Source organism: Ordospora pajunii (assembly GCF_021821965.1).
Source record: "Ordospora pajunii strain FI-F-10 chromosome Unknown Cg_01, whole genome shotgun sequence".
Classification (NCBI taxonomy): domain Eukaryota; kingdom Fungi; phylum Microsporidia; family Ordosporidae; genus Ordospora; species Ordospora pajunii.
The window spans coordinates 21288-43433 of NW_026848116.1; the positions used below are offsets into that span (position 1 = coordinate 21288).

Sequence of the window (22146 nt, forward strand, 5' to 3'; positions counted from 1 at the left end):
TTTCTTTGCATCACGGTGTCCCTTGGATGAACAATTACGATGCAATCAATGATGAGATAAAGAGCTTCCTGTGCCTTGCTGATAGGCAGCCGAGCAAGAATGCGGCTGCTGATGGCGAAAAGACAGACGAGTGCAGCCTTTCATTGCTGATACACCTTTTGACAAATCTCCAGAATGTGTATGCGGAAATCAACACAAACCTTGCTGCTGGAGATTGCGATGGACTGAAAAACGTTCTTCTGAGCAGTGATGTTAAGATGTCGCTTGTGAGCGAATCTTTGATGAGGGTTCTGAAGGAAGTGTCTCAAGAAAAGTGCGAGCTGATGCAAAGCGAGGAGGGATATAAAGAGAAGATAAGGCGATTGTCTGAAGAGAAGACTGATCTTGAAATCAGAATAAACAAGTTTGAAAGTGATCTTGAGTTCGCAAACCGGGGAAATCAAGAGCTGAGTAGAATCATCAGGGACCAGAAGAGCAAAATGCAAGAGCAGAAGGAGAAGGCAGATCTTGAGAAGAGGAACTGTGATAGCTTCAGAATGATTAACAACGAGCTAGAGGTGCTGAGAAAGAAGGCGCTTGAAAAGTGCGATGTGTATGAGAAGGAAATATGTGTTCTTAAGGAGCATATTAAGGGCAGGTCTGAAGAGATAGGTAAGATGAAGGAAGCGGTCAAGCAAGGAGAAGCAGAAAAGGAAGCATTGAGCCAAAGGCTAGTTGGGATCGAGAAGATCAATGAGCAACTTCGAAAGAAAATGGATGTAAAGGACAATGCGCTTGAGCTATGCAACTCCGAGCTTTCGAAGTTGATTCTGAAGGAAAAAAGAGCAGAGAATGAAATGGAAACAATGAAAGAAAAGACGTCATATTATGAAAAGCTTTACAAGGCAACCAACAGCCAGAATGAGTATCTTAACAGCCAGTTAGCAAAAATGATAAGGGATAGTGGAAATAGAGTTGTGATTCCCGAGTATGATCCGGAAGCACACCATGAGGTGACTGCTATTGAGGACGAAAAGGCAAGCAAAACATCGGATAGGAGTTATTTGAAAAGATTAAACAAGTATAAGCGCAGAAGCAACCAGCAGAAGGAGATCAATGAGAAGCAGAGGATTGAGGTGCAGGACCTGAGCATGATGACGGATAAGTTGAAGGGGGAAGTTTTAAGGCTGCAGGAGGAACGAAGCAAAACAATTGAAGCAAGCAACAGAATCACGAATGAGCTGATGAGCAAAGTGGAGAAATTATTAGAGCAGAGCAGGGAGTATCAAGGTATTATATATGAGCTGAAGGCTGGTAGGCACTCTAAGGAAAGCAAAGGCTATGGCGATGGAAATGGAAATGAGAGTTTTAAGACAGTGAATGATGGGGAGGATGATTTTATACTGAACAAAAATTCCGAGAGGGGGATGCGATATGGAAATGATGAGGAGCTTAAGTTTGAAAGCCTGATGCCTGTTACTCTTGAGAATGATTATGAAAATGTAGATGTAGAGAATGGATATGATATAATGGGGAAGCGAAAGACGATGGAGCACGGAATAAGTAACATAAACACTCGATTGAATGTGCCTGTTGGAAGGAGTGAAAGAGAGCTGGCAAATCCCGGAATAAAGATCAATCTCCCTGAAAGCTTCTACAGTAGCTTGACACGTGATGGAAATGTAGGCATGAATAATGAGGAAGGCATGAGGCTTGGCAATAAGGAAGCAGGACAGAGGCAACGGCAACGGCATACGAATGCGGGGATGAGCGGCGAGAAAAAGATTGAACGAGGAATGCTGATTGATCCATTTGAAAGTATGGAGAATGCAAGGCATTTGAAGGAGACGGATGAAAAGATTGAGTCTGATAGTAGTGTAGCATCTCCAAAGACTGTTCGCACAACATCTACACTTCATTCGATGCTGAAGAGGACGGATGCATTGCAGGAAAGATTTGAGAGGTTGGAGGGAAAGCTTAAAGAAATAAGGAGTAGCGACAAGGTTGATGAGGAAAAGATGCATGATCAGATACAGGCGTATAAGAACTACTATTATTCTGACTTTTTGGACATATCGAACCAGTCTGATGTTATTTAGCATAATTAGAGCACAGTGCATCAGCGGATGGCTGTAGAGAACAGTACTGGGATGCCTGAGTGTGGTGGAGCTGATTGGCTCGATGAAATGGGTTTGAGATGTTTGGTATGTGAATGCATCAAGTGATTAGTATATGGGAATGCGATTGATGCGGGGAGGGATGGAGATGAAAAGGGGCGATTAATATAAATTATTTGTTGAGGAGAAGCCCATGGACAAGGATACAATGAAGGACATACAAAGGTCGATTGCAATGAAGTTGAATAAGGTTGACTATACCGAAGTGAAGCTGGTGAATGGATATGAGGATACTGAGAGTGTGTATAAGGGATTCAGGGACAAGCTGAAGGAGATAATTGAGAGTATTTCATGGCTGAAGACGTATGAGTATGGAGGCAGCACGATGAAATCTGTGTATTCGAAGGTGAATCTGATTTCGTCGACATCGAAGATTGGGAATTTCAGCAACCACGACATATATGAGACGAATGGGATGGTTGGGCTGGAGCTGTCGAAGATCGGAGTATCTTCTGGGCTGAGCGATATTGGAATGAAGTACTATCAGGCATATGCAGAGATATCTAGATTGAAGGATGAGATGAATAAGAAGCTTGAGGAGCAGATCAACAAGATATCTAAGCTGAGGGATAAGTCGAATATGATTGATAAGAGTCGCAAGAAGATAATTAATCTGAGGTATGATCTTGAGATGGAAAGAAGGTCAAAGTCCAATAAGACGCCGGAGTCAACGAAGAAAGAAAGCGATATGGAACAGGAACTGGAAAACAGTGCACTGAAGACATTGAATGAAATGGAACTTTTTGTTGGAAACAAGGGGATTTCAGGAGTGTTGCAGAAAGTTGCAGAGGCGCACCTAGAGTTTTGCGAAAAGAGCGCCAAGGCTCTAAAAGAATGCACAAGGTGAAAGGATATACCGTGGAATAAATTGTTTTATTGGAGAGTTGGTTTTATGAGGCAGCAAGGTTTGATGGTTTCTGGATGATGTCGCTGTGCGATATTTCTTTCATGGGATTCGTGTTTGACTTTGGATGCCCGTAATCGCAATCTGGACCTTTTGGACAGAATCCGAGAAAGTAATTGTAGCACAGTTTTTTCCGTATGTGTTTATTTTTACATGATGCGCCATTCCTGCAGAAGCCACGGTTATACCAAGCGCATTCTTTAGATTGGCTGTTTGGATCTATGTGGATGTAGTTGCATTCTGGATTCATGCATTCGCCATAGCTGCTGAAGAAATAGCACTCGGGCATCTTGGAAAGATCGTACTCGTGCATGAATTCACATTTTATTCCCTTTTTGCAAAGTCCACGTAGCCAGTGCTTGCATACAACAGCACTGCTAAGCTTCACGTGCTGCCTCGGGCAATTCCTGTCTTTGCAAGAGTTTGTCTGGTACGGCATGCAATATATTTCGCATTCTTCACGCAGCCCAAGCTTGTTTACAATGTAGTCTTCGAAGTTGAATCGTGGCTCTGCCATTTGTGGGGAGCGACGGCAAGCCAATTTGGAGTGTTTGGCAGGATGCATGTGTGTTAAATTCGGCAAAAAAATACCCCCATATGAGGATTGGAGGCATTGTGATGATGTTCTTGCCACTGGTTGTGATGTGTACGTCGGAAGCGTCTCAATGCAACTACACGGCGATGGTCAACAGAGCAAGAGGGTGTTATGAAAGCATTTACAGCCAGGGTGTGGTGTATTTGAGGAAGGCTCAGCAAGTGTTTGAGACGGTGAAGAGTAAGCTACGCACAAGGATGAATGAAACGATGACAACGAAGAGCACTGAATCGAAGAGTTCTTCCACGACTAATGAAGAGAATGGAGAGGACTCTGCTAGCAAGCCATTTGACCTGACTGAGGAGGATATCAGGAAGATGCTTGACGATATTATGAAGCAATTCACAGGGCATACTGGAGATAATGATGTAGAGGAAAAGAGGGATGAAGATGCTAAACCTGAGGAGAATGTTGCGGCTACTGGTAATAATGAGAAAGATGGAGCACAAGAGTTGTAGTGCACCTGTGGCATGGAAGTTTGTGGCAAGTTGATGAATAAAAAGTTCAAGATGTGTTGTTTTGTGTTTGTAGCAGGAATGAGGGGTGCTAGGTGTGTTTTTTAGTATGTACTGCGCAGTGTATGATGGAAATGAGCGATGAGAACCACGATCCCTCCCTCTAGATGATTGATGAAGATGACGGCTGGAAAGAGGCTGTTGAGGAATATGCAATGGAGGGAGATGGACAACCGGATGCAATGATAAGGAATGTGAATGATATGAGGATTGAGATGCTGCATAAGATACTGTGGGTGTTTGTAAGAGTTTTGAAGAATGTAGAGAAGCCTGATGTGAATGAGAGCATTGATTTCCATGTTCTTGAACGATTAAAGATATACACGCAGAGCAAAGAGCCAGAAGATGAGGTACTGAGAATGATTCTGCTTTTTAGGCTGTGCATTGCCTTTGGTATTGCAAGCAGGATATACATTGTTCTTGGCGACGAGATTGAATGTTTTGTCGAAAGCAGGGTTCTGAGTATGGTTAGTAAGCATCACAGAATGTACAATGCATGTGTAGTATCTATTGATGCAATGCAAAGAGTGGTAGACCAGTCTTATTGCTTTTCATCATGCGCAAAGCAACACTCAGCAGTCAGATATGCAATTAGAAAGATTGGCGAAGCAGGAATCTGCAAAGCAATGGTAATGAATGGCAATCAGATGATTGATTGTTTTGATGATCTTGACAATGAAAGAATGCGTGTCGTTCCGAAGACTGTAGAAGTGTTGAGAAGGCATCCAAGATACATTGTTGAGTCGATGCTGCAATGGAATGAATGCATTTATCCCAAAAGAGCAGCATGTGAAAAGTTCAAGGGAGAAGCGGTGTACCTACGAGAATGTGTAGTGAGATTAAAAACCAGGGAGCAGCTGTACAAGGTTGGAAAGGATGTTGAAGGAGTGAAGCCATACAGAATTGTAAAGAAAGAGAAAGGTGCTGTTAGACTATATGCGCCATGGCAAGGCAAGGATCTTGTGGTAGAGGGATTTGGAGAGTCGATGTACCAAGAGTATTTCCATGTGAACTTTATTCCGAGGGATTGTGTTTATGTTGGGCATGATTATGCAAAGGAGATGGCATACATGCTTGGGTTTCCTTACCGAATATGTTTCCATGGGTTTTGGAGAAACAAGCCTGTCAACAAAGGAATCTTTCTTGAAAAGAAGAATCTGTATGTGTTTTCAAATTTTCTGCATGAATATTGTATGTACATGGAGATGAAGGAGAAGCATGCAAGGATGGCGTTGGAGTTTATAAGGTGGAGGAAGATGATCAGGGTTACAGAAAGGTACCTTGCAATTAGGAAGCGCCTGGGGCTTGGCATGTGATGTGTGGATAGAATATATGAAATTGCTGTGTTTGGGTGTCAGGTGTACATAAAGAAAAAAAAAAACACCCCCATGTCTGAGATGGCCCAAGCGCTTGTTATTGATATTGGATCTGGAGTGGTGAAGTCGGGATTTGCAGGAGATGATGCACCAAGGGCAGTGTTTCCGAGTATAGTTGGAAGGCCGAAGCACAAAGGAGTGATGGTTGGAATGGGGCAGAAGGATGCATATGTTGGAGACGAGGCACAGACGAAGCGAGGGATTCTGCAGATAAAGTATCCTATTGAGCACGGAATAGTCAATGATTGGGATGACATGGAGAAGATATGGCACCACACGTTCTACAATGAACTGAGAGTGGCACCTGAAGAGCATCCTGTGCTGCTTACTGAAGCGCCACTGAATCCGAAGGCAAATCGGGAGAAGATTACACAGATTATGTTTGAGACATTCAATGTGCCGTCATTCTACATTTCGATCCAAGCTGTTTTGTCGTTGTATGCAAGTGGAAGAACGACGGGGATAGTGTTTGATTCTGGGGATGGAGTGTCACATGTTGTTCCGATATATGAAGGGTATTCGCTTCCGTATGCAATTAGCAGGATTGACCTTGCAGGAAGGGACCTGACGGATTATCTGCAGCTGATTCTGACTGAGAGTGGAAATTCGTTTACAACTACTGCAGAGAGGGAGATAGTGAGGGACATTAAGGAAAAGCTGTGCTATGTGTCGTTAAACTACGAGGAGGACATGAGGAATACGGAGCACTTGGCGTCGATAACAAAGACCTATGAGATGCCTGATGGGCAAGTGATATCGATTGGCAACGAGCGATTCCGAGCGCCTGAGCTTTTGTTCCAACCGAAACTTACTGGGAGAGAGTTGAAGGGGATCCACCAGACGATCTATGACTCGATTATGAAGTGTGATGTGGACATAAGGAAGGAGCTGTATGGGAACATTGTTCTTTCTGGAGGAACAACGATGTATCCGGGGCTTGCAGAGAGAATTCATAACGAGATTAAGTCGCTTGCACCGCCCACGATCAAGCTTGGGGTGGTTGCGCCGCCAGAGAGAAAGTACAGTGTGTGGATAGGAGGATCGATATTGGCATCACTGTCTACATTCCAGCAGATGTGGGTCACAAAGGCCGAGTATCAGGAATCTGGGCCATCGATTGTTCACAGGAAGTGCGTCTGATTCAAACATTTGGGTTTTGTTGTATGTGTGATGTTACGCTGGACTTGAGAGTCATGGAATAGATGATAATTCGGGATAAGCCAACAATATTAGTTGATAGATGAAATCAATCAAGCTCATTAAAGTAAACATTTTTCGTTTGTTTATATGTTTGGGAAGGATGAGAAGCATGGCGGTATGAATACAGCATCAAAATATGCCGAGGACGATACTAGAGTAAGCTTTTGTGAGAGTATAGATGATCAGTGCAGAAAGGGAAGACGCCCAGGTGTATCTTATGCAGACCTTATAACAGAAGCAATTGAAAGCAGTGTGGAAGGAATGCTGACACTCAAAGAAATATATTCTTATATTGCATTGAAGCATCCGTACTTTTCTCTCAAGAAAACCGGTTGGCAGAACTCAATCAGGCACAATCTGAGCCTCAACAAGTCGTTCTACAAAGTCCCAAGGACTTCTGTGAACCCAGGCAAAGGCTCATTCTGGAAAATCAACTACGAGTTCCAAAGCAGTAAGGGCACACAGAGAAACTGTAAGCCCAGGAATAAATATCCATTCAATGCTCATCGCACCACAGGCCTAGGAAAAGGCATCAATTCAATTTCCGAACTCCTTGGATCCCAGCAGGGGTTCTTTGACAACATTGGAGTTACTGAAGTTCCGTTTGAGAGGCACACAACGATATTCGACGGGAACCTGACAAGTCTTGGGGATTGCCTTGACCAAGCATACCAAAAGGAGTATTGTCTGGATCTTATTGAAGACTCCTCGTGCTCAAATTATATCTTCTCATTCAAGTAAGAAAGAAATAAATCAAATTAGATGTATGGTATGTATTGCTTGTGAGCTATTTTAGTTTGGCTGCGTTATATTTTGAGTAATTGCTGGTGTTTGATTGTGTACTGGTACAGCCCCTGTGATGTGTGCAAAAGTAACTGTTGTTTTGGAGGATGCAGTTCCTACATTTGATGAAAGAGACAGGAAAGATGTTGGCATGTTTAAACTGCATAGGGTTCTCAAATCAATGCTTGGGTCTGCATTGAGTAAGTCTGGAAATCTTCAAATATACATCCACTCGACTAAAAACGTTTTGATTGAGATGAGCCATCTTTTTGATATTCCTGATGATCCCAGTGAGTTCAATGAAGTGATGCACTACTTGCTGCGAAGATACTCTGTTAAAGCAGCCAATGGAGTATTTCTCGCAAAGGTAATAAAGAATCCAATAGAGGCCCATTTACCACCAAACAGCATGCATATGAGGCTTTGCTCTCGTGGAAATAGGATAAACATTGATGGCATCAAGGCTTCTATTGCAAATGGAGTTGTTTTTTTCATTAGTATGGATCCAGAAGAGAATAGAAGTGTTGACAATGAAGACAATATCTGTGTAAGTGTATCCAAATACAAGCTTTCTGCTGAGAGCTGCTGTTTGAAACTAGCATGCATACTTGAAGAGATACTTGCTATCTTCTAATTGCATGCGGTGTGCTTAGCTGATTGGCGTTTATCTGAGTTTTGTTATGCTTTAGATGATACGTGTGTCATATATAAACAATTTGCTAGGCCATAAAACATCAAAAAGACTAAAACAAATGTTTCGTTAGGAATTGCTTTATAACACCATAGAGGTTAGTTTACGATGAGTATTAGGAAGTTAATGTTTCTTAGTGTGGCATTTGGAGTAGGGAAAGGAGACGCTAATCTTTCTGGAATGAGTATATTGAATACAGCAGTGCCGAATACTGCACCGATAATGAATCCCGTGATTCCAAAAAATGACCTTTCAACGTCGTTGTTAGCACAACAAGCCTCAGGCCAGGCATGCTACATGTATCAAGCAAGTGTTTTGCCGCCTGAATGTGCAGTATACTTTCCGGAAGTCAAGCCCACGGTGTTTCCGCTGCCTAAGGACAACGTGATGATACCTAAAATATACACCAAGGATCAATTCATACAGGCTTCGCCATACGTAAACAAGACAAATCTGAACTATCCGTACTACTTTGCGATGCCTAATGCAAAGATAGTGCCTTATTTAGACTCGAATGATAGGGTGAATAGCAATGACATCATTCCTGCACTTCCTGCGCCGTATCCAATGCTGCAAGGTATACAGAAACTGATGAGTGATATTGAGGAAAGAAAGGATGTACTGTCTGAAGAATTGTTCAATGTGGAGGCAAACATACTTAGAGCAAAGGAGTACTTCAAGGACACCATATACAAGCTTAAAAGGCAAGAAGAAACTTTGAAGAATCTTTTGTACAAGATAGGCATAACAAAGGCTAGAGATATAATATACAATTACATTATTAAGTATGTCAACACTAGCAAGCAGGCATACGAAAACATAAAGGTTTATTGTAAGCTAAGGGAATGGCTGGAGGAAGTGAAGCGAAACATTCCTGTAATTTCTGATAAGCCTCAAAAATAAACACTTCCTATTGCTGTCTTCTTGGCTCAAGCTCCTTTCTGAACTCATTGAACACATCCATCATGAATCCCAAGCTGCTTCCGTCCTCAATCTTATTTGTGCTCTGCTTTCTTCTCTGTATTGAAAATGGATTGAATTTCTTCCTGTCCATCATCTTGATTATGAACGAGTTCAGCATCCACATCGAGTCCGTCATCCTGCTCCTGTAGATCGAATAGTTTGTAGGTGCCGAGTACACATATCCGTGCATTATGTAGTAAATGCCAAGCATCTCTGTATGTGTTATGTGATTATATGATTTGGAAACAACGAACAGTGTTTTTTCTGTGTTGGTGCTCAGAACTTCGTAGAAAATCCCTGCCATTGTTGAGAGTGTGGCTTTGCTGTACTCCAATCCTCTGAACTGTGTTTGCATTCTTAATATCTCGTTGTTACACGACTTGTCATAGAAAGGCGATCCTGAAAAGTACTCCAGGATGTTCTTCTCATCAAGTGGTCTTGAGCTGAGGAACTGCTGATTCACAAAGCTGATACTTTCCTCTCCTCCTTCCATGGGATCGATTAATCATTAATCGACTTTACATCAATCCCCACCAGGTATAATAAGTACTAATTACCAATGCATGAAAATATCACAATGCACATACCTGACACAATCTACGCGCGGTATGCCTGTAAGAAGATCTATAATTAATGATATGCTCGTTTACTCATACAAACCACATTCTAGTACACCAATGCATCAATACAAAGCACACAACAGTAAACATAATTCTTTAATTACTTACTGCAGCTCATAAGCATGCTTGCCCCACTTAACGATTCTTGTCAAGATAGTTTTTGATTGCAGACTTTATTGCATCCTCAGCCAGCATCGAGCAATGCAGCTTGATTGGTGGTAACGACAGTCTTTTCGCTATATCCTTATTTGATATCTTCAACGATTCTTCTATTGTCTTTCCCTTGATCCATTCTGTTGCCAGGCTCGAAGATGCTATTGCAGACCCACATCCAAACGTTTTGAACTTAGCATCTTCAATTACATTGTTACTGCTTACTTTGATCTGCAGCTTCATCACATCTCCACATGCTGGAGCACCAACTATTCCTGTCCCAACACTGGAGTCCAGTTTGTCCAGCGACCCTATGTTTCTTGGCCTTTCAAAGTGGTCGACAACATCCGCACTGTACTTTCCTTTGATATCCTTCAGCTCGTCCAGCAGTGGCATATACAGGGCTGTTAATACTGCTTATATGTGCTGCAACTTTACTTACCAAATCTCAACACCTTTATGCCGTTCCTGGTAAGCACAAAAAGAGCATCTGCTATTACAGAATGCTGCTTTATCGCAGGAATCGCCAGTACGTTCTTGAACGATCTATCTTTTCGAATTATTTCTACTCCGTCCTTTCTTACAATGACCGTTTGATGCCTGCTCTCAACAACGCTTGAGTCGTTCACGCACGCAAACCCTGCCGACGATATGACTTGCAGCTTTGCATTAAACACTCTTTTCTCTCCATTTTTATATGTGCATGCAATCTCGCCATTCATACCAAGCCTTATGCTCGACATCCAGTCAGCACACATGCAGCACATAATATCACTCAGCTTCTGGTCATATTTCTTTTCATTACTCTTGATCAAGTTCAAGAGCACATTGTAGAATAGAAACCTGCATTTTCTGCTTATCCTTCCTCGCCTGATTAGGAAAATCAAAAGATGCGATTCTATTTTCCTGATCCTTGCACATTTGAACCTCGTGTCATACCTGTATATTCTGATGACTCCGTTACTGTACAGTAGAAAGTATCCATCCACCAGGCACATCTCATCCGCTGTAAGATCAATACTAAACATCTCGATTTTCTCCCCAGAAAGATCATGCTGGCTCGGTAAAAAGCACACTGTCGAATGGTTAAGCCCTGCACTATAGGCAATGTCCTTGTAGCTATTCAAATACCCATCATACTCTTGCTGAAGAGCTTCTTCAAATCTTGCTTGCATTCTGATTTCCACTTTACAGCAATTATTTCAGAGTTGAAACCATACGAAGTTTCAGAAAACAGCGTTTCAGTAAAATATCTGTGCTATCATAATCTTTATTTATTCATAAAGCTTTCCAATCCATGTGCTCAATTATCTCAATGCCCCTGCCATACATGCACGATTACAATGTCAATTAACAAATCTACCTAGTCTATACTCATTTGTTTCTACTTTCTTGATCTCCGGATTATTCAGATCCCTATTTTCAATCAGAAACGCAACCATTTTATCTTCTTTACTAAGAAACTGCTTCTTAAGCACATCAACAGCGCTCTTATCTTTCTTCACTTTCATATCAATGTAATCTCTTGCATTGTACAGATTCCTCCGTCCATCAAAAAACAGATTCGTGTCAGAATACTTCGACTTAAATCCTCCCGGCATTCAAGGGCGTCTGCCTTCATACAAATATTGATGCACATCAGAATGCTTTAATGCTCCATTCTTGCTGTAAGTATCGTTCGTATCACATGTGCCAGCAGACACACATCCAAATTATTCATCATGAAGGCCCAGAGCCATTAGTCATTGGATTCCATGTCATTTTTGATCTTCATTTCCATAATATCTTGGGCTATCTTGTTCTCTGATTCAAGCATACTTTTTTCAAGATCAATCTCATGCTCCACTGAATGCTTCTTTACATCATAATCCTCTAAATATTCATTGCTACTGCAAAAATACTCCTGTACATACAACTCCTCATTTGGATGATGCTCTACACAGTAATCAGATTCATATCCATGCTTGTATTCTACATTTTCCGCTCTCCTACTGCCATCATAGCGCTCTGTATCATCAAATTCATCGTCATGGAATTTCAGACACAATGGGCATTGCTGCATTTCATACCTAGACACACTTTGCATATTTGCATCTGGCTCATAAATATTTTCAGTACTTATTGACTCGTAATGCCTTGCACTCTCATTAGATCCTGTATAAATAGTCTGATGACTTTCATTTACATGCTCGCCTTTGTTGATACTGCACACTAAAGGCAGCTCATGCTCAAAATCAAAGTTATCGTCTTGGCTTGTATTATTTAGTATTTCTATGATATTCTTCTCGCTATCACCATGTAGATTAATTCCATTCGTTTCTATTGAACTGGCTGACATAGCATCATCAGCAGCATACATAGGCATTTCACAATCATCTTCAATGTCCAGCAAAACATTCATCGATGGCTTTGTATCATGCAACTCCTTGTCGTGCAGTGAATATACATCATATATAAGCTCTTTCTGATGCATGCCATTATAGCCCTCATTCAGGAACCTTGGATATGAATTCCTGCGTTCTACTACCTCCCGACTCATCCTACGATCAATAATCTCCTTCCCACGAATCCTCCGATCCAGCCTGTCAATATCTTTCTTGATAACTGCCGCATTAAGCTCAAGCCGATTGCTTCTCGCTCCATACGGAATCCTATACATCTCTCCAGTTCCTATCTGGCATCCCAGCAATATCTCCATTCCAACCTCAACACGCACAACCCTTACATATCCAAGATCATCGTTGTACACTACAATCGGCACAGCCTGCCCTCGCTTCGAATACAACGTTTCCAGTAGATCTTCCTCATCAAACGAATGCATATTTTCAATCCCAAGAATGTAGTCTCCAACCAGCATTCTACACTTCTCTACAGGCGAGTTCGGATGGATTCGTAACACCTGCATCGAAAGAAGAGCAACAGGACTCTCATGGAACTTCACTGCAATGCCAAGGCCTTCGTTATTCTTCTTCGGTATCTCAATAAAGAAGGTTTCCATACACCGCATGTCAAGTATCTCAAGCATGAGTACTTCCTCCTCCCATTCCTTGTTGATCATCAGCACATCGTCCTTACTATTTACCGGCTTTGCATTAAAGCCAGTTATCGAATGCACAAACGGAAGAATGCCGTTCGCATGCGATATACTCCCGCTGGTCACTTTCAATATCTGCAAAATCCCAATCTTTGATATGCACAATCCCATTCTGCTACGGATCGCATTTTTTTTATTCATCTGCTTTTATTAGATAGCAAATAGATAGCCAGAATATGCTATTCGTTCGACCCTATTGTGATATTGCATTATTCACAATTTAGATGCATATTGCTTATGCAATCATGCGCTCATTACATTCACAGAGCAATAAACCGCCACTTAATTATTTGCACTGCACACCTTAGCAATGGATGGAGAAACAGATGCACAAAAATTACTACGCATGCAAGGCGAGTATCTTGACTCATCTCTACAATGTGCATTCACCGTGTACATCAAGAATCTGGACACTTCGGCGTCAAATCAAGACATCTCTACACACTTTAAATCATGCGGAGTCATCTCAAGGATAAACATGCTTGGAAGCGGATCCAAGAAGTATGCAACAATAGATTTTGCATCAGAAAAGTCAATTGAAATGGCACTACTGTTCAACGGATCCGTTCTGAAAGGAAAGAGAATAATCGTGCAGAAAAAGAAAGACTTTGATAAGAAATAAACATTTAAATACAATCTACACCTGTGTTTTCCTTCTCTTCGGCTCCTCTGTGCTTTTTTCATCAGAGCAGGCCTTTGCTCTGGGTCTGTCATCTATAAGTAATGGCTTGAAGTCCATGCTTTCCCTAAATATAATATATCTTATTGAGCTTCCTCGTATATTGTAGCTTCCAATGTGTTTGCCTTCAGAAACTGCATCATTGAGTTCTACGTTCATTTGCTTGTCAACCGAACACATTGTTCCTGCGATTCGTCTTTTATCCTTAGTCTCAATTTCGACTCTTTCATTCCTACATTTTCTTAATAGCCTAACCAGCTTCATCTCTATGGGTGTTTGCTTTCGTATATACTATAGCATAACATAACATGACATAACATGACATGACATAATAAATTTATTTTTTATTATTTGTGTTCGTTTAGTGAATCGCTAATCGCTCTATATTTTTTCTGATATATCCTTAACTCTTGCAAAATTTTTCAAAAACTCTTCGTCCCTTTTTTTTATTTCTTCTGCACTCAGGACTTTATTGCCATTAGCTACGCGTTTCATAGCTTGTGGTTTTCCATCTGCATTTGATAATGGCGCGCTATGTGGTAGAGCTGTAGCATCTTTATTTGAGTTTTCTGCTTCTTCAGCCTGTGCAATGCCATACTTATCGTCTGATTCTGTTCGTTCAACATCCTGTACCGCTTTTGATTCACTTCCTTCTTCAACAGATGATGGATTTTCTACATTAGATGTAGCTGCTTCTTCAGCCTGTGCAATGCCATACTTATCGTCTGATTTTGTTCGTTCAACATCCTGCACCGCTTCTGATTCACTTCCTTTTGTTGAAAAAATACTTTTTTCTTGTTCTCCAGTAAGCGTATTACTGTATACTTTACTCATCAATACGCATGCTGCTCCTATCTTCATCATTGCCCTCGAAATCATTTTAGGATTAGCATTCCATCGCATTTATATACTCATAAAGGAGTGCATTTCCAATAATGCCTTTTAAAAACTCCATGACATATCAACACATCTCTTCCTAAATTTACTATATACAAATATTATCATATAAAAGATATTTATTAAAAATATCAATGTGTCATCTACGTATGTTTGAAGTTAGCAATCCATTTAGATAACTTTCCACATCGTCATGATATTGTTTTTCATAGGCTTTTGGATCAGCATCAGAATCATAGTTCTGTTCTTTAGATAAGTTATTTATCTTGTATTTAGGCTCGCCATCATTTAGGTTGTTGTGCATATAATCTTCGGTGTATGGACTGTGCCTATAATCTTCGGCATTTAAGTTTTTGTTCTTATTACTATCATTGCTTACGTTGTTAAGCGACAGTTTTTTCATTCTCAAAGCGATCATCTTATTCGTTGACGACGAATCTAGCAAGTCAAATATGCTTGCACACAGCAAAAAAACAAACAATATCCATATCAAGCTAAAAATAAAACGCAGTATCTTCATGATAAGCGTATTCTTTGGTGACATGTAAAGTGCCACTAAAAAAAATCTGAATATGTATTCAAAATACAAATACTGAAAAAAGCAATCAAGATAATCGAAAAATCTAGACTCCGATTCAAGGATCCTATGATAATTCTCTGTTTGTATTGGATATCTAATATCATGGAGAGCATCCCAACAGCAAAAAAATAGGAATACTGTAGATATGTGGAATATGAAAATCATGATAAACTTCCATTTGGATATTCTTTCCCATTTCAACATGCATAAATATTTAAATATTATGCATAATGGCAAAATCAACTGTAAAGTAAATATGTATGCTGTTGCATTAGAAAACCCCTTAGGACCAAGGCGAATGTCGTAAAAAGAGTTATTCTCTAGCATTAATTTCAAACAATAAGAAATAAGTCCAAATATGATGCTTAGCACAATGTCGATCTTGAATATCTTTGAGTCTTGCGCTTTGATATCCTCTGTATTTTCTCGATCCTCTACCATCTTGCAATCCTGGTTATGTCTTTTATATATGTTTCAGGAAAAGGAGTAAGGAGTAGCTTGTGGCACAGTCCAATAGTCTAGCATGCATTCTGTGCATAGAATTGAGAGATTGTTAATAGCACTTAAGTGCATATGAAATTGTAAGTGTACTTGAGATATTAAACCGCACAGCATGTGCAAACACCTATTATTGTTTTTGTGCCCACCCATAATGAAGGAGCTGGTGGATGTTCTGTACTACGACTATGTCCTGTCAAAACTAGCAAATCTATATACGCTTGACAGTAGAAACGAAGAGATTCTCCAGTATCAGAAGATCGCACAAAAGCTGTTGATCAAACTCCGTGCAGACAAGATAGTGTTTGATGCGGAGGTAGGGCTGAAGTTTGTATATGTAAAGATGTATGACCTGCATTTTTCATTTGCAAAGTGTGCAGGCAGGTTACATGTGTCCTGCTGCACAAATCACTATCTAAAGTTTCTTAAAACAGCATACGACTATCTAATGAAGATTTCGTTTGAGTACAGATGCTTAAGCGAACACACTGGATTTAATAAGCTTGTTTATGTGATTGCCATAGCTGCCTTGATGAACTCAGCAACACATGAGCAGTTTATTATGATTAACGAAGCGGAGGAGAATGCAGATACAATTGGATCATACCTTGAAAAGCATGGAATCAGGATTATATCTAACGAGGAGTTCAAAGAGGAAAAAGCAAAAGCTTTCAAGACTACAGATATAGTGATAAATAATGAGAGCGAGGGCCTGAATAAGTCGTTTCAGTTGATAATGGATGAGCTGAAGAAGATTTACATGTCGTTTGGGTTTCCGTTATTGCAATTTTTTGCAACAAACGAGGTGATCAGGCAAAAGGAGACGAATCAGAATGAACTCAAGGGCATTGAAGGAATACCCAAGGATGCAGACAGCTACAAAGAAAGCATAATAAAAGAGTACATGAACATGAAAGCAGCACTCAACAAGACAAGGAGCATATTTATCAATCCGAAGGACAAAGGAGAAAAGATTGGATGGGGATCTGAGAGCAATATATGCAGCTGATCGAAGTGGAGAAATAAATATGCTGAGCATAACTAGTGTTTTGATAATACTTGCATCAATACATGAGTGATAAAAGCAATGCAGTGTATTGTCGAATCAATGCAAAGGCAAAGCGGCAATTGCAATTAGCTTACAACAGGGATTTAGATATGATTGTTTGTTGAGTAGATAATATGTATGAGGAATAAACGTCAATGGAATCAATTTGAGAGTTGTTTGGAATTGAAATGAATGATTGGACTGAGATAGATTGAAGAGTACAAGGAAGTACATGTCATGCAGCCAAACATGAGAATTTGTATCTAATAATGTGTCAGGTATATTAAATTATAATTGCATTTAGGTGAAGCAAAGCTTAAATTCGACGCAGAATGCACCCTCAATGAACGGAATAAGGAGACTGATAGTTGCATCTGCATTGATCTTTGGAGTTATGTGTGCGAATGATAACACAAAGGATAATAATGGGTCACCAAACCCCTCGTTGACAGCGGAAGCTAATGGCGACCAAAAACCTACTGAAAACGACTCCAAGACTGATCCCACAAAGAACGCCAATAAGAAGGGTGTTAACTCATTGCATACTGCAGTTGCAGGGATTGTGGCAATGTTGTTCATCATTGCAGCGTAATAAATCAAATTTGCACCTGTATATCTATTTATTTATCTTCTGATTATCAAAGCATGACTTGAGTAACAAAAAGTGCTGTCAATCAGGAGAAATCCGTGGCTATAAGCACCTAATGCTAATCTGCAGTTTCATAATATCAAAAATACATTGATAGATCAACAAAATCATTCATAAAATACACATTTAATCGCATGCCATTTTCATTAGAAATGGTTCATCTTCATGTGTCATTATCATTAGCATAGCATAGGATATTCATACATTTGTATCACAGCACGCCTATCCTCATCTCAAGCCTAGATATAGCCTCATCCTTCTTCTTCAACTTGTCTGCCATAATCACATACAAACTCTTTATTCTCTCCTCATTACGCTTACATTCATCAAATCTCTTCTCAAGATATTGGTTATTTGCCTTCAGGTCTTTATTCTCCTTGCCCTTCTTCTCTAGATACTTCTTGCACTCTTCAAGATCCTTCCTTGCAATATTAAACTCGTTTGTAAATTCCTCAAGATACTTCATTGTTCTTTCGTGCATCACATCCTTGTTGTTCTCTGCAAACCCCATCACTTCATTGGCCTCCTTGTCAATCAGCTTCATCTTCCTCATCACATCCTTATACACACATCGGAACCTAACAACAATCTCATTCAGATGCCCTCCCGGATTGATGCCAAGCCCTCTCAAAAACTTCGCTCCTTCATCATCAATCCTTGCCATCTTCTGGTACTCATCTATCTTTCCTTTCAATCCACTTATCTGCTTGTGCAAAAATTCAGTCTCCTGCTTGCCTAATTCTCCATCTCCTTTGCTTTTCCTCATCTCTCCTGTCATCCTCCACAGCAAACATACTTTTTCATCCATCTCTTCCGCAATCTTCGCTACCTCTTGTATCCTCCTATCACATTCCTTTCCTTTTTCCTGTGCAAATCCTTTCAAAACTCCTTGCAAATCCTTCGACTTCTCCAGTTCTTCAATATACACTTCACAGCGCTTCTTAAGCTTATCCACATTGTCTCTCATCTCATCCTTCTCTTTCCTTAGCATATCCATCTCATCTCTTAATCTATCAAACTCATCCTTAGACGCCTTATCTTGTGATACCTTATAGCACAGCGCTCTTTTCTCATTCTCACACACTTCAATCTTCTTCTTCAGCTCCGCTCTCACATCCTTTAATTGTTCAATCTCCCTCTTTATCCCCTCATTCTTCAACGCAAGCTCCTGTTTCTCCTTAGTCTCTCTCATGTAGTTTTCTTTCATCTCTTGCACATACAATTCTCCGCTTTGCCTTTGCCTATACATCTCTTCATACTCATTCTTCATCTTTCCATAGTGCTCCCTCATCCTCATCATCTCGCATTCATTTGCATTGGCTCGGCTTTCAAAATCTCCAATCACTGCCTGCAGCTGGCTGATCCTTCCGCAATACTCTCCCCTTTCTCTTTCGCGTTCATAAACAAGCTGATCCCTCTCCTTGTTCAAATTCAAGACCGCATTCTTGTACGACAGCAGCTCCTTCTCAATCATCATCCTCTCTTCAACCACCTCGGCAATCCTCTCTGCATATTCTTTCTGCTCCTCTAGCCCGCTTCTACTCTGGTTAAGCCTTTCATTCACTATTGCACTCTCCTCTCTTATCCTCGTGTTCTCTTCAATCAGCTTCTCATTCTCCACCCTTATCTTTGCATTCATTCCATTCATGCCTTCTAAATGCTTCAAAAGCCTTCCATTCTCCTCCTCAAGCATCTTCATCTTGCTGTAAAATTCATTCACGTTCATCCCAAGCCTCTTCTCCACATCTTCCCTCTCAGAAATCATCCGTCTTATCCTCTCAGACATCTCCTCTACCTGCTTGCTCAGCCCTTCATTCTCCTCCTCAAGAATGTCTATCGATCGCTTGCTGTCAACAAGAAGCTTCTGAATATCCTCCTGTATTGCTGGTCCCTGCTGCCCCTTGTAGTGCAGCAATTGATGCTTCAGTTCAAAATTCTCATTGCGGAGCTCCTCAATCTCGTTCTCATACTCCTTGACTGTCTTGATCCTCTGCAAAGGATTAAATTGAAGTGAAAACGAACGCTCCTCCATGCCACCCTAAGGGTGCCTCAATCCAAAAAATCCTCGGCGAGTGCATTTTGCTGCACTTTATTGTTTCTCTATTGCATTCATGCGCAGATACAGACAGTCGATTTTTCATGCACAAAATCCCCTGCTCTAATGGGAAACAAACACTCAAAGGTTGCAAAAACACCTTACGATATACTTGGCCTAGACACAACATCTACAAGACACGAAATCAAGGCAAGATACAAGCACCTCATAATCAGAACTCATCCAGACACTTGCAAAAATCATACTGCAGACACATCTACAAATGCAGTAGAAGTAATCCAAGCATACAACACATTGATGAAATCTCCACCAGTGTTCGAGGTATACACACAACAGCTTTTCAAAAAAGACATCAGGAAGTATGCGAGCGATTTCTTCGAGAGAGTCGCTGACTATTGCAAAATTGCAAACTATCCGAGATTCGACGACCCAGACTTTGAGCGATTCTATTACTTCTTCACCAACTTCAGAACACAAGCAGAGTTTGAGACCGAACAGGAGCAAAACACCTTCTGCTTAAGTGTTCGTAGAATAGCAAGAGTAGTTCGAAGCCTTGACAAAAGAATGGATATGGCCATCCACAGACCAGCATCATCTTTCTCAAGCTCTTCCACTTCTTTACACTCGTCATTGAACAAACAGCCAAAATGCAATACTCCAAAGACATATCCATTCAACTGCTGCGAATGCAACAAGGGATTTCATTGCAGAAACCAATTGCTCAACCACTTCAACAGTAAAAAGCATTTGGTGAAGATAAGCACGGTATCAAGTACACCACAGCAATACATACAAGAACAGATAGCCAAAATAGTTGCAATCCATCCAGATACACAAGCACCTATCAGTACAAATAATCAAGCAACAACACGTAGCTACGTGGATGCACTAAACACCCCTCGCGAAACAAATCAGCAGAATCATCAGGAGCCTAAAAAAGCATACAAAAAAGAGCCAGTTGCATTTAGAACATGCTCAAAATGCAAACTCGTATTGGATGGCAGAGAAGACTTGCTCCTTCATATGAAAGCAAATCATCAAAGCACCGGCTCAAGTAATCCATAAGTCAAAAATAGCACAAATAATAAATATATTTACAGCCACTCTATTCAGCTATTGGTTCCATCTACTAAACATATCTCTATGCATCTTGACAATGCCTACAAACATAAGACTCCTCAGATGCCTGTCGAAGTCATCATCAAAATCTAATTCATTCATATACTTTGCATTTGCATGATCATTCTTCACCATCCTCTTCAAATCCTCATACTTGCATCGTTTGCTCAGCTTTGCATATATTATCGTGCTCATGCTCTCATCACACATATACACATCTGGCCTTGTAAGCGAAGTTCGTATTGATCCAAATACATCCGGCCTGAATGAAACCTCAACTCCTCGTGCCACATCACATCCTCCCAACTTATTTTCTATATCCATGTACCTTTGAATCCTTCCATCCCCATGCTCAGATTCGCACTCCACAAACTCAAATGTGCTGTCCTTAAACAACCGCATTTTGTACAGAAAAAACTCAAAATTCTCCACATAGAACATGATCTGCTTCCCCATCTCAAGCAGCTTCTTGAATGCACACATCGTCACCTCGCCATTCGTAAACCACAGCAGATACTCCTTGCCGCATTCAATATTGCATCCGTCCCGGTTGTCCGAAATAATCTCCACTCCAGGAATCCTTGTTGTCGTGACTATCTTCACAATCATCAGGGATCTTCATGCTTCCAAATACATCTCCCGATGCATCTCCTGCATTCATTCTCATATCGTTCACAAACAAAAATCATAGATATCATCCGGCTTTATTTACACCATCCAGAGCAGTATCAGGCATGCTTCAATCATCCAGCCGATTGCATATCCAGTCAACCCCCTTCTGCACCGACACCGCCATCTTCGCATCCTCATACACAACAAACTCAATCTTCCCATGCCCAATCTCCTCACAGCTTCGTCTCAGTGCATCAACCGACACACTTCCATATACATTCGATTTGCAGAATACAACCACAACATCCTTCGTCTTGATCACTTCCTCATTCAGCAACGACACACACTTTTCCACCGAGTCACTGTCGTCTGCATCAACCGAAAACATCACCGCTGCACAATGGCTCACATGGATCCCCCTTATCTCATACAGGTCCACATCATCGTCAAGTGATTGCAAGACCAGCTCCATCCCATGCATCACACATACATCTTCAGAAAAAGGCCTTATATTCTTGCTCTCCTTCCCATTCAGATTCAAGCACTGAAGCACTCGTCTTTGGTCACACTGCAGACCTAACAGTGTCACTGCATACCTCTTCCTTACACTTCCACAGCACAGAGACAAAATCCACTCCATCACCCATGGGCAAAAAAATCTCCATAAAATACCTCATCCATTTATTCATTCCACCTCTCCTCAATCATTCTTTCATTCTTTCATTCTTTCTTCACAAGCCATGCATTACTCACAATGCATGCGCTAACTTCACACTCCATCGTCACACGGCACTTCATTTATTCCATCATCTTTCTTTCATATCCACTTCTTTCCTCAGTGCCTTGCTCTTCTCAATAAATATCTGTATAGCCTTCTTAAGCAAATATAATGGATCCAAAAACGTCGTGTAGATGCTAAACAAAAAGTGGTCAGACCTCCTTCCGATAAACACCTTCC

The 22146-nt window shown here is 40.8% G+C and overlaps 24 protein-coding genes across 24 annotated transcripts; 12 read left to right on the plus strand and 12 right to left on the minus strand.

The window, feature by feature from the left end:
* Window positions 1-26: 26 nt before the first annotated feature.
* HK407_01g00220 (uncharacterized protein) lies at window positions 27-2078 on the plus strand (the record flags this gene model as incomplete). The annotated part of the gene is made up of 1 exon (XM_060420025.1): window positions 27-2078. The coding sequence occupies one exon, from the start codon at window positions 27-29 to the stop codon at window positions 2076-2078; it is 2052 nt and encodes a 683-aa protein (XP_060277587.1).
* A 226-nt stretch (window positions 2079-2304) lies between these two features.
* On the plus strand, window positions 2305-3003 carry HK407_01g00230 (uncharacterized protein; the record flags this gene model as incomplete). Its single annotated transcript, XM_060420026.1, has 1 exon — window positions 2305-3003. One exon carries the CDS (start codon window positions 2305-2307, stop codon window positions 3001-3003), a length of 699 nt encoding a protein of 232 aa, XP_060277588.1.
* A 43-nt stretch (window positions 3004-3046) lies between these two features.
* Window positions 3047-3577, minus strand: HK407_01g00240 (uncharacterized protein; the record flags this gene model as incomplete). Its single annotated transcript, XM_060420027.1, has 1 exon — window positions 3047-3577. The coding sequence occupies one exon, from the start codon at window positions 3575-3577 to the stop codon at window positions 3047-3049; it is 531 nt and encodes a 176-aa protein (XP_060277589.1).
* An 80-nt stretch (window positions 3578-3657) lies between these two features.
* On the plus strand, window positions 3658-4113 carry HK407_01g00250 (uncharacterized protein; the record flags this gene model as incomplete). Its single annotated transcript, XM_060420028.1, has 1 exon — window positions 3658-4113. The coding sequence occupies one exon, from the start codon at window positions 3658-3660 to the stop codon at window positions 4111-4113; it is 456 nt and encodes a 151-aa protein (XP_060277590.1).
* Window positions 4114-4277: 164 nt separating this feature from the next.
* HK407_01g00260 (uncharacterized protein) lies at window positions 4278-5486 on the plus strand (the record flags this gene model as incomplete). Its single annotated transcript, XM_060420029.1, has 1 exon — window positions 4278-5486. The coding sequence occupies one exon, from the start codon at window positions 4278-4280 to the stop codon at window positions 5484-5486; it is 1209 nt and encodes a 402-aa protein (XP_060277591.1).
* Window positions 5487-5567: 81 nt separating this feature from the next.
* HK407_01g00270 (actin) lies at window positions 5568-6686 on the plus strand (the record flags this gene model as incomplete). Its single annotated transcript, XM_060420030.1, has 1 exon — window positions 5568-6686. One exon carries the CDS (start codon window positions 5568-5570, stop codon window positions 6684-6686), a length of 1119 nt encoding a protein of 372 aa, XP_060277592.1.
* Window positions 6687-6833: 147 nt separating this feature from the next.
* HK407_01g00280 (forkhead protein) lies at window positions 6834-7487 on the plus strand (the record flags this gene model as incomplete). The annotated part of the gene is made up of 1 exon (XM_060420031.1): window positions 6834-7487. One exon carries the CDS (start codon window positions 6834-6836, stop codon window positions 7485-7487), a length of 654 nt encoding a protein of 217 aa, XP_060277593.1.
* Window positions 7488-7605: 118 nt separating this feature from the next.
* HK407_01g00290 (ribosomal RNA small subunit methyltransferaseN EP1) lies at window positions 7606-8163 on the plus strand (the record flags this gene model as incomplete). The annotated part of the gene is made up of 1 exon (XM_060420032.1): window positions 7606-8163. The coding sequence occupies one exon, from the start codon at window positions 7606-7608 to the stop codon at window positions 8161-8163; it is 558 nt and encodes a 185-aa protein (XP_060277594.1).
* Window positions 8164-8328: 165 nt separating this feature from the next.
* HK407_01g00300 (uncharacterized protein) lies at window positions 8329-9123 on the plus strand (the record flags this gene model as incomplete). Its single annotated transcript, XM_060420033.1, has 1 exon — window positions 8329-9123. The coding sequence occupies one exon, from the start codon at window positions 8329-8331 to the stop codon at window positions 9121-9123; it is 795 nt and encodes a 264-aa protein (XP_060277595.1).
* Window positions 9124-9130: 7 nt separating this feature from the next.
* On the minus strand, window positions 9131-9676 carry HK407_01g00310 (mediator of RNA polymerase II transcription subunit 6; the record flags this gene model as incomplete). Its single annotated transcript, XM_060420034.1, has 1 exon — window positions 9131-9676. One exon carries the CDS (start codon window positions 9674-9676, stop codon window positions 9131-9133), a length of 546 nt encoding a protein of 181 aa, XP_060277596.1.
* A 262-nt stretch (window positions 9677-9938) lies between these two features.
* Window positions 9939-10352, minus strand: HK407_01g00320 (iron sulfur cluster assembly protein; the record flags this gene model as incomplete). The annotated part of the gene is made up of 1 exon (XM_060420035.1): window positions 9939-10352. One exon carries the CDS (start codon window positions 10350-10352, stop codon window positions 9939-9941), a length of 414 nt encoding a protein of 137 aa, XP_060277597.1.
* Window positions 10353-10390: 38 nt separating this feature from the next.
* On the minus strand, window positions 10391-11131 carry HK407_01g00330 (uncharacterized protein; the record flags this gene model as incomplete). The annotated part of the gene is made up of 1 exon (XM_060420036.1): window positions 10391-11131. One exon carries the CDS (start codon window positions 11129-11131, stop codon window positions 10391-10393), a length of 741 nt encoding a protein of 246 aa, XP_060277598.1.
* A 171-nt stretch (window positions 11132-11302) lies between these two features.
* On the minus strand, window positions 11303-11557 carry HK407_01g00340 (uncharacterized protein; the record flags this gene model as incomplete). Its single annotated transcript, XM_060420037.1, has 1 exon — window positions 11303-11557. One exon carries the CDS (start codon window positions 11555-11557, stop codon window positions 11303-11305), a length of 255 nt encoding a protein of 84 aa, XP_060277599.1.
* Window positions 11558-11694: 137 nt separating this feature from the next.
* HK407_01g00350 (putative golgi membrane protein) lies at window positions 11695-13161 on the minus strand (the record flags this gene model as incomplete). The annotated part of the gene is made up of 1 exon (XM_060420038.1): window positions 11695-13161. One exon carries the CDS (start codon window positions 13159-13161, stop codon window positions 11695-11697), a length of 1467 nt encoding a protein of 488 aa, XP_060277600.1.
* Window positions 13162-13360: 199 nt separating this feature from the next.
* On the plus strand, window positions 13361-13672 carry HK407_01g00360 (uncharacterized protein; the record flags this gene model as incomplete). Its single annotated transcript, XM_060420039.1, has 1 exon — window positions 13361-13672. The coding sequence occupies one exon, from the start codon at window positions 13361-13363 to the stop codon at window positions 13670-13672; it is 312 nt and encodes a 103-aa protein (XP_060277601.1).
* A 15-nt stretch (window positions 13673-13687) lies between these two features.
* HK407_01g00370 (uncharacterized protein) lies at window positions 13688-13993 on the minus strand (the record flags this gene model as incomplete). Its single annotated transcript, XM_060420040.1, has 1 exon — window positions 13688-13993. The coding sequence occupies one exon, from the start codon at window positions 13991-13993 to the stop codon at window positions 13688-13690; it is 306 nt and encodes a 101-aa protein (XP_060277602.1).
* A 117-nt stretch (window positions 13994-14110) lies between these two features.
* Window positions 14111-14608, minus strand: HK407_01g00380 (uncharacterized protein; the record flags this gene model as incomplete). Its single annotated transcript, XM_060420041.1, has 1 exon — window positions 14111-14608. One exon carries the CDS (start codon window positions 14606-14608, stop codon window positions 14111-14113), a length of 498 nt encoding a protein of 165 aa, XP_060277603.1.
* Window positions 14609-14765: 157 nt separating this feature from the next.
* HK407_01g00390 (uncharacterized protein) lies at window positions 14766-15647 on the minus strand (the record flags this gene model as incomplete). The annotated part of the gene is made up of 1 exon (XM_060420042.1): window positions 14766-15647. One exon carries the CDS (start codon window positions 15645-15647, stop codon window positions 14766-14768), a length of 882 nt encoding a protein of 293 aa, XP_060277604.1.
* Window positions 15648-15858: 211 nt separating this feature from the next.
* HK407_01g00400 (uncharacterized protein) lies at window positions 15859-16713 on the plus strand (the record flags this gene model as incomplete). The annotated part of the gene is made up of 1 exon (XM_060420043.1): window positions 15859-16713. One exon carries the CDS (start codon window positions 15859-15861, stop codon window positions 16711-16713), a length of 855 nt encoding a protein of 284 aa, XP_060277605.1.
* A 382-nt stretch (window positions 16714-17095) lies between these two features.
* On the plus strand, window positions 17096-17344 carry HK407_01g00410 (uncharacterized protein; the record flags this gene model as incomplete). The annotated part of the gene is made up of 1 exon (XM_060420044.1): window positions 17096-17344. One exon carries the CDS (start codon window positions 17096-17098, stop codon window positions 17342-17344), a length of 249 nt encoding a protein of 82 aa, XP_060277606.1.
* Window positions 17345-17612: 268 nt separating this feature from the next.
* On the minus strand, window positions 17613-19433 carry HK407_01g00420 (uncharacterized protein; the record flags this gene model as incomplete). The annotated part of the gene is made up of 1 exon (XM_060420045.1): window positions 17613-19433. The coding sequence occupies one exon, from the start codon at window positions 19431-19433 to the stop codon at window positions 17613-17615; it is 1821 nt and encodes a 606-aa protein (XP_060277607.1).
* A 129-nt stretch (window positions 19434-19562) lies between these two features.
* On the plus strand, window positions 19563-20522 carry HK407_01g00430 (uncharacterized protein; the record flags this gene model as incomplete). The annotated part of the gene is made up of 1 exon (XM_060420046.1): window positions 19563-20522. The coding sequence occupies one exon, from the start codon at window positions 19563-19565 to the stop codon at window positions 20520-20522; it is 960 nt and encodes a 319-aa protein (XP_060277608.1).
* A 48-nt stretch (window positions 20523-20570) lies between these two features.
* On the minus strand, window positions 20571-21185 carry HK407_01g00440 (uncharacterized protein; the record flags this gene model as incomplete). The annotated part of the gene is made up of 1 exon (XM_060420047.1): window positions 20571-21185. The coding sequence occupies one exon, from the start codon at window positions 21183-21185 to the stop codon at window positions 20571-20573; it is 615 nt and encodes a 204-aa protein (XP_060277609.1).
* Window positions 21186-21315: 130 nt separating this feature from the next.
* On the minus strand, window positions 21316-21828 carry HK407_01g00450 (uncharacterized protein; the record flags this gene model as incomplete). The annotated part of the gene is made up of 1 exon (XM_060420048.1): window positions 21316-21828. One exon carries the CDS (start codon window positions 21826-21828, stop codon window positions 21316-21318), a length of 513 nt encoding a protein of 170 aa, XP_060277610.1.
* Window positions 21829-22146: the final 318 nt, after the last annotated feature.